This window comes from Ranitomeya variabilis, chromosome 5 (genome assembly GCF_051348905.1).
Source record: "Ranitomeya variabilis isolate aRanVar5 chromosome 5, aRanVar5.hap1, whole genome shotgun sequence".
NCBI classification, from domain to species: Eukaryota; Metazoa; Chordata; class Amphibia; order Anura; family Dendrobatidae; genus Ranitomeya; species Ranitomeya variabilis.
This window is the reverse complement of record NC_135236.1, coordinates 672,193,107-672,208,552: the sequence shown is the minus strand read 5'-3', so window position 1 is coordinate 672,208,552 and position 15,446 is coordinate 672,193,107. Positions and strand designations below refer to the sequence as shown.

The following is a 15,446-nucleotide window of genomic DNA, read 5'->3' as shown; positions in this document are numbered from 1 at the left end:
ACCAGATCATAACAGTACAACTGGCCCATAATGAGTTAAATGCATCACAGAAGAAGGGAAGAAAGGTGTTGAGCCATTTTTTTTTCTGCAGTCTGTTCTGTCTTTTCTTCCCTCTTTATTTATGGGTGGCTGAGGAGTCTTGTGCCAGCATGGATGTTCAGGAATTAGCTTCTCGTGTAGACCAGCTTGCTGCTAGGGTACAGGGTATTTCTGATTATATTGTTCAGACTCCTGCTTTAGAGCCGAAGATTCCTACTCCTGATTTGTTTTTTGGTGATAGGTCCAAATTTTGGGGTTTTAAAAACAATTGTAAACTGTTTTTTGCTCTGAGACCGCGATCCTCCGGTGATTCCATTCAGCAGGTTAAAATTGTCATCTCCCTGCTGCGTGGCGATCCACAGGATTGGGCATTTTCCCTGGAATCTGGGAATCCGGCCTTGCTTAATGTAGATTCCTTTTTTCAGGCTTTAGGATTATTATATGATGAACCTAATTCTGTGGATCAAGCGGAGAAAACCTTGTTGGCCCTGTCTCAGGGTCAAGAGGCGGCAGAATTGTATTGTCAGAAATTTAGAAAATGGTCTGTGTTGACTAAATGGAATGATGATGCTTTGGCGGCAATTTTCAGAAAGGGTCTTTCTGAATCCGTTAAAGATGTTATGGTGGGGTTTCCCACGCCTTCCGGTCTGAGTGATTCTATGTCTCTGGCCATTCAGATTGATCGGCGCTTGCGGGAGCGTCGAACTGTGCGTGATGTGGCGTCGTCCTTAGAGCAAAGTCCTGAGCCAATGCAGTGTGATAGGATTTTGTCTAGAACGGAACGACAAGGATTCAGACGTCAGAATAGGTTGTGTTATTATTGTGGCGACGCGTCTCATGTCATTTCAGTCTGCCCTAAGCGGACAAAGAGGATCGCTACCATCAGTACTTTACAACCTAAATTTCTGTTATCGGTGTCCTTGATCTGCTCATTGTCATCATTTTCTGTCATGGCATTTGTGGATTCAGGCGCCTCCTTGAACTTAATGGACTTTGAGTTTGCCAGGCGTTGTGGTTTTCCCTTGCAGCCTTTGCAGAACCCTATTCCTTTAAGGGGCATTGATGCTACACCTTTGGCTAAAAATAAGCCCCAGTTTTGGACACAGGTGACCATGCACATGGCGCCAGCCCATCAGGAAGATTGTCGATTTCTGGTGTTGCATAATTTGCATGATGTTATCGTGCTGGGTTTCCCGTGGTTGCAGGTACATAATCCTGTGTTGGATTGGAAATCTATGTCTGTGACTAGTTGGGGTTGTCAGGGGGTTCATAATGATGTTCCTTTGATGTCAATCTCCTCTTCTTCCTCTTCTGAAATTCCAGAGTTTTTGTCTGATTTTCAGGATGTATTCGATGAGCCCAAGTCCAGTTCCCTTCCACCGCACAGGGACTGTGATTGTGCGATTGACTTGATTCCAGGCAGTAAGTTTCCTAAAGGCCGACTTTTCAACCTGTCTGTGCCTGAACATACCGCCATGCGGAGTTATGTTAAGGAGTCTTTGGAGAAAGGGCATATTCAGCCATCTTCTTCATCGTTGGGAGCAGGGTTTTTTTTTGTTGCTAAGAAGGATGGCTCCTTGAGACCTTGTATTGATTATCGCCTCTTGAATAAGATCACGGTCAAGTTTCAAAACTCTTTACCTTTGCTTTCCGATTTGTTTGCTAGGATTAAGGGGGCTAGTTGGTTTACGAAGATTGACCTTCGGGGGGCATATAATCTTGTTCGTATTAAGCAGGGTGATGAATGGAAAACTGCATTCAATACGCCCGAAGGCCATTTTGAATACATTGTGATGCCCGTCGGGCTCACTAATGCTCCATCTGTTTTTCAATCTTTCATGCATGATATCTTCCGGACTTATAGTGATAAATTCATGATTGTATATTTGGACGATATTTTGATTTTTTCCGATGATTGGAAGTCTCATGTGGAACAGGTCAGGATGGTATTTCAGATCCTTCGTGACAATGCTTTGTTTGTGAAGGGGTCTAAGTGTCTCTTTGGGGTGCAGAAGGTTTCTTTTTTGGGCTTTATTTTTTCTCCCTCATCTATGGAGATGGATCCGGTTAAGGTTCAGGCCATTCATGATTGGATTCAACCCACATCCGTGAAGAGCCTTCAGAAATTTTTGGGTTTAGCAAATTTTTATCGCCGGTTCATTGCTAACTTCTCCAGCGTGGTTAAACCCTTGACTGATTTGACGAAAAAAGGCGCTGATGTGGCGAATTGGTCCTCTGCGGCTGTCTCTGCCTTTCAGGAGCTTAAACGCCGATTTACTTCTGCTCCGGTGTTGCGCCAACCAGATGTTTCTCTTCCCTTTCAGGTTGAGGTTGATGCTTCTGAGATTGGGGCAGGGGCCGTTTTGTCTCAGAGGGATTATGTTGGTTCTTTGATGAAACCGTGTGCCTTCTTCTCCCGCAAGTTTTCGCCTGCTGAACGCAATTATGATGTCGGCAATCGGGAGTTGTTGGCTATGAAGTGGGCGTTTGAGGAGTGGCGACATTGGCTTGAGGGAGCTAAGCACCGTATTGTGGTCCTGACCGATCATAAGAATTTGATTTACCTCGAGTCTGCCAAACGGCTGAGTCCTAGACAGGCTCGATGGTCCTTGTTTTTTTCCCGTTTTGATTTTGTGGTTTCGTATCTTCCGGGTTCTAAGAATATTAAGGCTGATGCCCTTTCTAGGAGTTTTTTGCCTGATTCTCCTGAGGTCCTTGAACCGGTCGGCATTCTGAAAGAAGGGGTGGTCCTTTCTGCCATTTCCCCTGATTTACGGCGGGTTCTTCAGGAATTTCAGGCTGATAGACCTGATCGCTGTCCTGTGGGGAAATTGTTTGTTCCTGACAGATGGACTAGTAGAGTGATTTCTGAGGTTCACTGTTCTGTGTTGGCTGGTCATCCTGATATTTTTGATACCAGAGATTTGGTTGGTAGGTCCTTTTGGTGGCTTTCGTTGTCACGTGATGTGCGTTCTTTTGTGCAGTCCTGTGGGACTTGTGCGCGGGCCAAGCCTTGTTGTTCCCGTGCTAGTGGGTTACTTTTGCCATTGCCGGTCCCTGAGAGGCCCTGGACGCATATTTCTATGTATTTTATTTCTGATCTTCCGGTTTCCCAGAGGATGTCGGTTATCTGGGTTGTTTGTGACCAGTTTTCTAAGATGGTTCATTTGGTGCCTTTGCCTAAATTGCCTTCCTCTTCAGAGTTGGTTCCGTTGTTTTTTCAGCATGTGGTTCGTTTGCATGGTATTCCGGAGAATATTGTGTCCGACAGAGGTTCCCAGGTTGTTTCTAGGTTTTGGCGAGCCTTTTGTGCTAGGCTGGGCATTGATTTGTCTTTTTCTTCTGCATTCCATCCTCAGACAAATGGCCAGACCGAGCGAACTAATCAGACCTTGGAGACCTATTTGAGATGCTTTGTGTCTGCCGATCAGGATGATTGGGTGGCCTTTTTGCCATTGGCCGAGTTTGCCCTTAATAATCGGGCTAGTTCGGCTACTTTGGTTTCGCCTTTTTTTTGTAATTTTGGTTTTCATCCTCGTTTTCCTTCTGGGCAGGTTGAGCCTTCTGACTGTCCTGGTGTGGATTCTGTGGTTGACAGGTTGCAGCAGATTTGGGCTCATGTGATGGACAATTTGGTGTTGTCTCAGGAGGAGGCTCAACGTCTTGCTAACCGTAATCGGTGTGTTGGTTCCCGGCTTCGGGTTGGGGATTTGGTTTGGTTGTCTTCCCGTCATGTTCCTATGAAGGTCTCTTCCCCTAAGTTTAAGCCTCGGTTTATTGGTCCTTATAGGATTTCTGAGATTTTTAATCCGGTGTCTTTTCGATTGGCGCTTCCGGCCTCTTTTGCTATCCATAATGTCTTCCATAGATCTTTATTGCGGAAATATGTGGTGCCCGTTGTTCCCTCTGTTGATCCTCCGGCCCCTGTTTTGGTTGATGGGGAGTTGGAGTATGTGGTTGAGAAGATTTTGGATTCTCGTTTTTCGAGGCGGAGGCTTCAGTACCTTGTCAAATGGAAGGGTTATGGCCAGGAGGATAATTCTTGGGTTTTTGCTTCTGATGTCCATGCTGCTGATCTGGTCCGTGCCTTTCATCTGGCTCGTCCTGATCGGCCTGGGGGCGTTGGTGAGGGTTCGGTGACCCCTCATCAAGGGGAGGGTACTGTTGTGAACTCTGCTTTTGGGTTCCCTCCGGTGGTAGTAGGTGGTAATGCAGTTGTCCCTGGGTTGCAGTCCTGGTCAGGTGTGTCTGCTGATTGCAGTTCTGACTGGGGTATTTAGGTGTGCAGGATTCATTAGTCCTTGCCAGTTGTCAATTGTTGTTGGGAGGTGTAGGACCTCTGCCTGGTTCCTCCTGCCTTTCTGCCAAATCAGCAAAGATAAGTGTCTGTTTTTTTTTCCTTTGGCGCACATGCTGTGTGCTTCACAATTCAGTGCTATTCTTTGTGTTTTCTTGTCCAGCTTAGATTGTGTCAGTATTTTCTCAGTCTTGTTGGATTCTCTGGAGTGGCAGATATACATTCCATGTCTTTAGTTAGATTGTGGAACTTTTTCTATTATCTGTTGTGGATATTTTTGGAAGGGTTTTAATACTGACCGCCTAGTAATCTGTCCTATCCTTTCCTATTTAGCTAGAGTGGCCTCTTTTGCTAAATCCTGTTTTCTACCTGCGTGTGTCTATTCTTCTCCTACTCACAGTCATTATTCGTGGGGGGCTGCCTATACTTTGGGGGTCTGCTCTGAGGCAAGATAGCATTCCTATTTCCATCTATAGGGGTATTTAGTCCTCCGGCTGTGTCGAGGTGTCTAGGGTTTGTTAGGCACACCCCACGGCTACTTCTAGTTGCGGTGTTAGTTCAGGATTTGCGGTCAGTACAGGTTCCACCGACTCCAGAGAAAGTTTTCATGCGGCTCCAAGGTCACCAGATCATAACAGGGCAGCAACGAAGGAGGCAGAGGGCAGCAACAAAGGCGGCAGAGGGCAGCAACAAAGGCGGCAGAGGGCAGCAACAAAGGAGGCAGTGGGCAGCAACGAAGGTGGCAGAGGGCAGCAACGGAGGCAGAGAGGGCAGCAACAAAGGCGGCAGAGGGCAGCAACGAAGGCGGCAGAGGGCAGCAACAAAGGCGGCAGAGGGCAACAACGAAGGAGGCAGAGGGCAGCGCGGACGTTCAACGCACCAACATCAGAGGGTTCCCAGTCAGTTACTGAGAACATATAGAAGGAAAAAGAGAATCCTGCTCTTCGGGGACAGATATCATTATCTATCGATTAGCAATCTATCCATCCAACCATCCATCCATCTATCTATCATCCATCCAACCATCTCTCCATCCATCCATCCAAGTATCTATCAGCCATCTATCCATCCGCCTATCCATCTAACCAGACATCCAACCATCTATCCATCCATCTATCTATCCATCCATTCATCTATCCACCCATTCATCCATCCATCCATCCATCCATCCACCCATCTAACTATCCATCCACCCATCTATCCATCCAACCATTCATCCATCTAACCATCCATCCAGCCATCTATTCCTCCATCTGTCCATCCATCCATCTATCTATCCACCCATTCATCCATCTAACCATCCATCCAACCAACCATCTATCCATCCAACCATCTATCCATCCATCCAACCATCTGTCCATTCATCCATCCATCCAACCATCCATCCATCTACCCTTTCATCCCTCTATCTACCCATCCATCCAACCAACCATCTATCTATCCATCCATTCATCCAACAATTCACCCATCCATCTATCCATTCATCCATCCAGCCATCCACCGAACCATCCATCCATCCATCTTCCCTGGTTTCTTGCACTGTGTCCACCTTGCAGATGTAATTATCTTCTGGGGGCTATATATCGGGGGGCCTTGTGCTCGCTGTGGATACAGGGGGACATGATACGGGGCGGTCACATCTGCAGACGGTGCCATAATGCGGGTTCGGGGCTGCGGCTGGACCAGGAGTCCCCGCCATTGTCTTCAGTCTTCAGCCGCACGTTTGCCTCACTACAGGTGGAGGTGACATTACGCAGCGGGAGCCTCCTGGAGATGGAGACGTTCTCTCGCTTCTATCTTTCAATTACACCATTTTAAGTCGTAAGGAATGAAGTTTTCAGCAGGCGACTTTGGTGTGAACCGTAATAAATCTGCAGCGCTGGGACTCATCCGAGCTAATGGCTCCTGAACGCAATGGTGGAGCCGTGACTGTGCGAGGAGTGGAGGCGCCTGCAGAGACACTGAGCGTCATCCGAAAAATCCCCCCAAAAATATGTCCTATATTACCGCATCTGCAATCTATAGCGCAGACTCCACAGACAGAATCCTCCCTATCAGTCCTGCTGAGACCAGTAGTTCCACAAGTGAGCACTGCCATCATTACCATCAGCAGTTTCCCTTATAGAACAGGCGGACATAGGGCAGCGGTGCAGGAGAATGATAGTGACAAGGCAGCCAGCTTTTACCCGACCCTGGGTTTCGCCTGTTGGCTGTCATCTGGGGAAAGCAACAAAAGAGCTGAACCCATGAAGAAGCCGACGGCGAAACCCAGGGCTGAAGAGAAGCTGGAGACAGAATAATCCAAAGCCATAAATGGGAGGGAATTCTCCAGCACCGCTGCTCTAGGTCCGGCTGTTCTAGAAGCTAAACTGCTGATAGTAATATAGGCAGCTCTCACTTGTGGAACTATTGGTCTCAGCAAGACATACCATCTAGTTATGGGACTATGTGCGGCTGGCACTGTTATGGGGACTATGTGTAGCTGGCACTGTTATGGGGACTATGTGTATCTGGCACTGTTATGGGGACTATGTGTGGCTGGCACTGTTATGGGGACTATGTGTGGCTGGCACTGTTATGGGGACTATGTGTGGCTGGCACTGTTATGGGGACTATGTGTGGCTGGCACTGTTATGGGGACTATGTGTGGATGGCACTGTTATGGGGACTGTGTATCTGGCACTGTAATGGGGACTATGTGTATCTGGCACTGTTATGGGGACTATGTGTGGCTGGCACTGTTATGGGGACTATGTGTATCTGGCACTGTTATGGGGACTATGTGTATCTGGCACTGTTATGGGGACTATGTGTGGCTGGCACTGTTATGGGGACTATGTGTGGCTGGCACTGTTATGGGGACTATGTGTGGCTGGCACTGTTATGGAGACCATGTGTATCTGGCACTGTTATGGGGACTATGTGTATCTGGCACTGTTATGGGGACTATGTGTGGCTGGCACTGTTATGGGAACTATGTGTAGCTGGCACTGTTATGGGGACTATGTGTGGCTGGCACTGTTATGGGGACTATGTGTGGCTGGCACTGTTATGGGGACTATGTGTGGCTGGCACTGTTATGGGGACTATGTGTACTGTTATGGGGACTATGTGTGGCTGGCACTGTTATGGGGACTATGTGTAGCTGGCTCTGTTATGGGGACTATGGGTGGCTGGCACTGTTATGGGGACTATGTGTAGCTGGCACTGTTATGGGGACTATGTGTGGCTGGCACTGTTATGGGGACTATGGGTGGCTGGCACTGTTATGTGGACTATGTGTGGCTGGCACTGTTATGGGGACTATGTGTGGCTGGCACTGTTATGGGGACTATGTGTATCTGGCACTGTTATGGGGACTATGTGTGGCTGGCACTGTTATGGGGACTATGAGTAGCTGGCAGTGTTATGGGGACTATGTGTAGCTGGCACTGTTATGGGGACTATGTGTAGCTGGCACTGTTATGGGGACTATGTGTAGCTGGCACTGTTATGGGGACTATGTGTGGCTGGCACTGTTATAGGGACTATGTGTGGATGGCACTGTTATGGGGACTATGTATAGCTGGCACTGTTATGGGGACTATGTGTGGATGGCACTGTTATGGGGACTATGCGTGGCTGGCACTGTTATGAGGACTATGTGTGGCTGGCACTGTTATGGGGACTATGTGTATCTTGCACTGTTATGGGGACTATGTGTGGCTGGCACTGTTATGGGGACCATGTATAGCTGGCACTGTTATTGGGACTATGTGTATCTTGCACTGTTATGGGGACTATGTGTAGATGGCACTGTTATGGGGACTATGTGTAGCTGGCACTGTTATGGGGACTATGTGTAGCTGGCACTGTTATGGGGACTATGTGTAGCTGGCATTGTTATGAGGACTATGTGTGGCTGGCACTGTTATGGGGACCATGTATAGCTGGCACTGTTATGGGGACTATGTGTGGCTGGCACTGTTATGGGGACCATGTATAGCTGGCACTGTTATGGGGACCATGTATAGCTGGCTCTGTTATGGGGACTATGTGTAGCTGGCACTGTTATGGGGACTATGTGTATCTGGCACTTTTATGGGGACTATGTGTGGCTGGCACTGTTATGGGGACTATGTGTATCTTGCACTGTTATGGGGACTATGTGTGGCTGGCACTGTTATGGGGACCATGTATAGCTGGCACTGTTATGGGGACTATGTGTATCTTGCACTGTTATGGGGACTATGTGTGGCTGGCACTGTTATGGGGACTATGTGTATCTTGCACTGTTATGGGGACTATGTGTATCTGGCACTGTTATGGGGACTATGTGTGGATGGCACTGTTATGGGGACTATGTGTGGCTGGCATTGTTATGGGGACTATGTGTATCTTGCACTGTTATGGGGACTATGTGTATCTGGCACTGTTATGGGGACTATGTGTAGCTGGCACTGTTATGGGGACTATCTGTAGCTGGCACTGTTATGGGGACTATGTGTATCTGGCTCTGTTATGGGGACTATGTGTAGCTGGCACTGTTATGGGGACTATGTGTGGCTGGCACTGTTATGGGGACTATGTGTGGATGGCACTGTTATGGGGACTATGTGTATCTGGCACTGTTATGGGGACTATGTGTGGCTGGCTCTGTTATGGGGACTATGTGTGGATGGCACTGTTATGGGGACTATGTGTATCTGGCACTGTTATGGGGACTATGTGTATCTGGCACTGTTATGGGGACTATGTGTGGCTGGCACTGTTATGGGGACTATGTGTGGCTGGCACTGTTATGGGGACTATGTGTGGATGGCACTGTTATGGGGACTATGTGTGGCTGGCACTGTTATGGGGACTATGTGTATCTGGCACTGTTATGGGGACTATGTGTGGCTGGCACTGTTATGGGGACTATGTGTGGATGGAACTGTTATGGGGACTATGTGTGGCTGGCTCTGTTATGGGGACTATGTGTGACTGGCACTGTTATGGGGACCATGTATAGCTGGCACTGTTATGGGGACTATGTGTGGCTGGCACTGTTATGGGGACTATGTGTGGCTGGTACTGTTATGGGTACTATCTGTAGCTGGCACTGTTATGGGGACTATGTGTATCTGGCACTGTTATGGGGACTATGTGCGGCTGGCACTGTTATGGGGACTATGTGTATCTGGCACTGTTATGGGGACTATGTGTGGCTGGCACTGTTATGGGGACTATGTGTGGCTGGCACTGTTATGGGGACCATGTATAGCTGGCACTGTTATGGGGACTATGTGTGGCTGGCACTGTTATGGGGACTATGTGTGGCTGGTACTGTTATGGGGACTACCTGTAGCTGGCACTGTTATGGGGACTATGTGTATCTGGCACTGTTATGGGGACTATGTGTGGATGGCACTGTTATGGGGACTATGTGTATCTGGCACTGTTATGGGGACTATGTGTGGCTGGCTCTGTTATGGAGACTATGTGTGGCTGGCACTGTTATGGGGACCATGTATAGCTGGCACTGTTATGGGGACTATGTGTGGCTGGCACTGTTATGGGGACTATGTGTGGCTGGTACTGTTATGGGGACTATCTGTAGCTGGCACTGTTATGGGGACTATGTGTATCTTGCACTGTTATGGGGACTATGTGTATCTGGCACTGTTATGGGGACTATGTGTAGCTGGCACTGTTATGGGGACTATGTGTATCTTGCACTGTTATGGGGACTATGTGTATCTGGTACTGTTATGGGGACTATGTGTATCTGGCACTGTTATGGGGACTATGTGTATCTGGCACTGTTATGGGGACTATGTGTATCTGGCACTGTTATGGGGACTATGTGTGGATGGCACTGTTATGGGGACTATGTGTGGCTGGCACTGTTATGGGGACTATGTGTAGCTGGCACTGTTATGAGGACTATGTGTGGCTGGCACTGTTATGGGGACCATGTATAGCTGGCACTGTTATGGGGACCATGTATAGCTGGCTCTGTTATGGGGACTATGTGTATCTTGCACTGTTATGGGGACTATGTGTATCTTGCACTGTTATGAGGACTATGTGTAGCTGGCACTGTTATGGGGACTATGTGTGGCTGGCACTGTTATGGGGACTATGTGTATCTTGCACTGTTATGGGGACTATGTGTGGCTGGCACTGTTATGGGGACCATGTATAGCTGGCACTGTTATGGGGACTATGTGTAGCTGGCACTGTTATGGGGACTATGTATAGCTGGCACTGTTATGGGGACTATGTGTAGCTGGCTCTGTTATGGGGACTATGTGTAGCTGGCACTGTTATGGGGACTATGTGTATCTTGCACTGTTATGGGGACTATGTGTGACTGGCACTGTTATGGGGACTATGTGTATCTTGCACTGTTATGGGGACTATGTGTGTCTGGCACTGTTATGAGGACTATGTGTGGATGGCACTGTTATGGGGACTATGTGTATCTTGCACTGTTATGGGGACTATGTGTGGCTGGCATTGTTATTGGGACTATGTGTATCTTGCACTGTTATGGGGACTATGTGTAGCTGGCACTGTTATGGGGACTATCTGTAGCTGGCACTGTTATGGGGACTATGTGTATCTGGCTCTGTTATGGGGACTATCTGTAGCTGGCACTGTTATGGGGACTATGTGTATCTGGCCCTGTTATTGGGACTATCTGTAGCTGGCACTGTTATGGGGACTATGTGTATCTGGCACTGTTATGGGGACTATGTGTAGCTGGCACTGTTATGGGGACTATGTGTATCTGGCACTGTTATGGGGACTATGTGTGGCTGGCAGTGTTATGGGGACTATGTGTGGCTGGCACTGTTATGGGGACTATGTGTAGCTGGCACTGTTATGGGGACTATCTGTAGCTGGCACTGTTATGGGGACTATGTGTAGCTGGCACTGTTATGGGGACTATGTGTAGCTGGCACTGTTATGGGGACTATGTGTAGCTGGCACTGTTATGGGGACTATGTGTATCTGGCACTGTTATGGGGACTATGTGTGGCTGGCAGTGTTATGGGGACTATGTGTAGCTGGCACTGTTATGGGGACTATCTGTAGCTGGCACTGTTATGGGGACTATGTGTATCTGGCCCTGTTATTGGGACTATGTGTGGCTGGCACTGTTATGGGGACTATGTGTAGCTGGCACTGTTATGGGGACTATCTGTAGCTGGCACTGTTATGGGGACTATGTGTAGCTGGCACTGTTATGGGGACTATGTGTATCTGGCACTGTTATGGGGACTATGTGTGGCTGGCAGTGTTATGGGGACTATGTGTAGCTGGCACTGTTATGGGGACTATGTGTATCTGGCCCTGTTATTGGGACTATGTGTGGCTGGCACTGTTATGGGGACTATGTGTAGCTGGCACTGTTATGGGGACTATCTGTAGCTGGCACTGTTATAGGGACTATGTGTAGCTGGCACTGTTATGGGGACTATGTGTATCTGGCACTGTTATGGGGACTATGTGTGGCTGGCTCTGTTATGGGGACTATGTGTGGCTGGCACTGTTATGGGGACCATGTATAGCTGGCACTGTTATGGGGACTATGTGTGGCTGGCACTGTTATGGGGACTATGTGTAGCTGGCACTGTTATGGGGACTATGTGTAGCTGGCACTGTTATGGGGACTATGTGTAGCTGGCACTGTTATGGGGACTATCTGTAGCTGGCACTGTTATGGGGACTATGTGTAGCTGGCACTGTTATGGGGACTATGTGTAGCTGGCACTGTTATGGGGACTATCTGTAGCTGGCACTGTTATGGGGACTATCTGTAGCTGGCACTGTTATGGGGACTATGCTACGCGTCTGACTAGCCCATATGTATGACATGATTTGTGTCCATGTGACCCTATGACAACACTTCTTGCTTCCTCAGCTCAGAGATATACGGACTCAGCCTCAGGATTATTGGGCTGCAGGAACTTTCACTCTTCTAGATCAGGTATGAAAATCTATAACGCGGGCGACGTTTCCATACAATCAGAAGGACACGTCAGGTTGCAGGAAGTGTTGTCATAAGGACATAGACAGGTTCTTTATTCTGATGCATATGTGCAGTGGATGGCGGTGTATTAGTGTATATTACGCTGTGCATTCATCACTGGGCGGCAGATCGGTGCCTTGGAGATCATTGCTCCTGTGTATATAAAACGGGAAAAACTACTGGAAATTAAGAAAGCTTCCAGAAACTGAAGTGTTAATATTTTATTTTTATCAATTAACAAAATACAAAGAGAATGAACAAAAGAGAAATCGAAATCCATCAATATTTGGTGACCGCCCGTCGCCTTTATCACTTCCAGGACACGAGCTTGTTCCAAACACCTTGGAGGACGAACCCCAGATCTTCTGTGGATGTCGATTGTGCAAATATTTCTATCTCCCGGACTGTAGAGGGTTGTAGCTGCTCCCGCTGGTTACTGGTTCTGGGTTGATGGCACTGCTGGACATCTTCCAATTTCGAAAGGAATGAACAAGATGTGTCTTTCACCTGCTACACCGAGTCTCCTTGGCCGACCACCGTGTCTACGGCCCATTTCTTGGTGTTTCTTAAAAAAGAGCTTGAACAGCGTATCTTCATCCCCAGTCTGCTGTGAAATCCTTGCCTGGGAGACACCTTGCTGATGCAGTATAACTACCTGGGACATGAAAGAAGAAGGAGGATCCCTGGAGGTGATGATCCGGCCCCCGCGGAGCCCTGATCTCACATCATCCAGTCTGCCTGGGATCACACGAAGAGACAGAAGGATCCGCACCAGCCTCATACACAGAAGATCCGGGGTCAGGTCTCCAAGATGTTTGGAAGAACCTCCTATTTTTTTAAAACCTCTAAATCAGCAGCATTTTTCCCACACCTGCCTAAAACTTTCGCACAGTGCTGTACATGAGATTAATAGATATGACGTCACATTCCTGCAATCTTTCACTGCAGCATTTATAAGACATTAGGAAGCAGATCAGATCAGTCTGAGGGTCCCATCCCCTCCCCCCATCCCACCTTATTTCCATTGTGCGTGAGGGTAAAAGCTCAGGACAGAGTCACTCAGAGTGAAAATACCGTCTTTGTGCTGCAGGAGCCGTCACCCGTCTGAGTGGGAAGACTCCATACAGAAGAACAGTCACAGTGTTTATGTGCAATCAGCCCAGATCTGCAGCATCTGAACGGAGCGAAACCCCCCGAAATCTGCTCCACTGTCTCAGACCACAAAGATTCAGAGATGTCACCGCAGCCATCGATTACGGCATCCTAGTGAGAAAGACACACTGCAGGTCTGTAAGTAATCACCAAGCCCCTCACACCGGACACACACTCATCTCAACACTACAACCCCTGTGCTGTATCATACAGGTAACGGGAGAGCAACTATTAATGTCAATGTCAGCTAACTACAAGAATATAACTACTATAATACTGCCCCCTATGTACAAGAATGTAACTACTATAATACTGCTCCTATGTACAAGAATATAACTACTATAATACTGCCCCTATGTACAAGAATATAACTACTATAATACTGCCCCTATGTACAAGAATATAACTACTATAATACTGCCCCTATGTACAAGAATATAACTACTATAATACTGCTCCTATGTACAAGAATATAACTACTATAATACTGCTCCTATGTACAAGAATATAACTACTATAATACTGCCCCTATGTACAAGAATATAACTACTATAATACTGCTCCTATGTACAAGAATATAACTACTATAATACTGCCCCTATGTACAAGAATATAACTACTATAATACTGCTCCTATGTACAAGAATATAACTACTATAATACTGCCCCTATGTACAAGAATATAACTACTATAATACTGCCCCTATGTACAAGAATATAACTACTATAATAATGCCTCTATGTACAAGAATATAACTACTATAATACTACCCCCTATGTACAAGAATATAACTACTATAATACTGCTCCTATGTACAAGAATATAACTACTATAATACTGCTCCTATGTACAAGAATATAACTACTATAATACTGCCCCTATGTACAAGAATATAACTACTATAATACTGCCCCTATGTACAAGAATATAACTACTATAATACTGCCCCTATGTACAAGAATATAACTACTATAATACTGCCCTTATGTACAAGAATATAACTACTATAATACTGCTCCTATGTACAAGAATATAACTACTATAATACTGCTCCTATGTACAAGAATATAACTACTATAATACTGCCCCTATGTACAAGAATATAACTAATATAATACTGCTCCTATGTACAAGAATATAACTACTATAATACTGCTCCTATGTACAGGAATATAACTACTATAATACTGCCCCTATGTACAAGAATATAACTACTATAATACTGCTCCTATGTACAAGAATATAACTACTATAATACTGCCCCTATGTACAAGAATATAACTACTATAATACTGCTCCTATGTACAAGAATATAACTACTATAATACTGCTCCTATGTACAAGAATATAACTACTATAATACTGCCCCTATGTACAAGAATATAACTAATATAATACTGCTCCTATGTACAAGAATATAACTACTATAATACTGCTCCTATGTACAGGAATATAACTACTATAATACTGCCCCTATGTACAAGAATATAACTACTATAATACTGCTCCTATGTACAAGAATATAACTACTATAATACTGCCCCTATGTACAAGAATATAACTACTATAATACTGCCCCTATATACAAGACTATAACTACTATAATACTGCCCCTATGTACAAGAATATAACTACTATAATACTGCCCCTATGTACAAGAATATAACTACTATAATACTGCCCCTATGTACAAGAATATAACTACTATAATACTGCCACTATGTACAAGAATATAACTGCTATAACACTGCCTCATGTACAAGAATATAACTACAATAATACTGCTCCTATGTACAAGAATATAACTACTATAATACTGCCCCTATGTACAAGAATATAACTACTATAATACTGCCCCTATGTACAAGAATATAACTACTATAATACTGCCCCCTATGTACAAGAATATAACTACTATAATACTGCTCCCTATGTACAAGAATATAACTACTATA

General features: G+C 46.2%; 2 protein-coding genes across 2 annotated transcripts in view; one reads left to right on the top strand and one right to left on the bottom strand.

Moving 5' to 3' along the window:
• Positions 1-6,168, top strand: part of LOC143775161 (uncharacterized) — a 32,907-nt gene extending 26,739 nt beyond the window's left edge. The window contains exon 4 of the mRNA XM_077263002.1: positions 6,074-6,168. Coding sequence (XP_077119117.1) covers positions 6,074-6,168 — 95 coding nt within the window. The remainder of the gene's footprint in view (positions 1-6,073) is intronic.
• LARGE1 (LARGE xylosyl- and glucuronyltransferase 1) overlaps positions 1-15,446 on the bottom strand; it is a 431,493-nt gene that overhangs the window by 397,966 nt on the left and 18,081 nt on the right. The window lies entirely within an intron of this gene.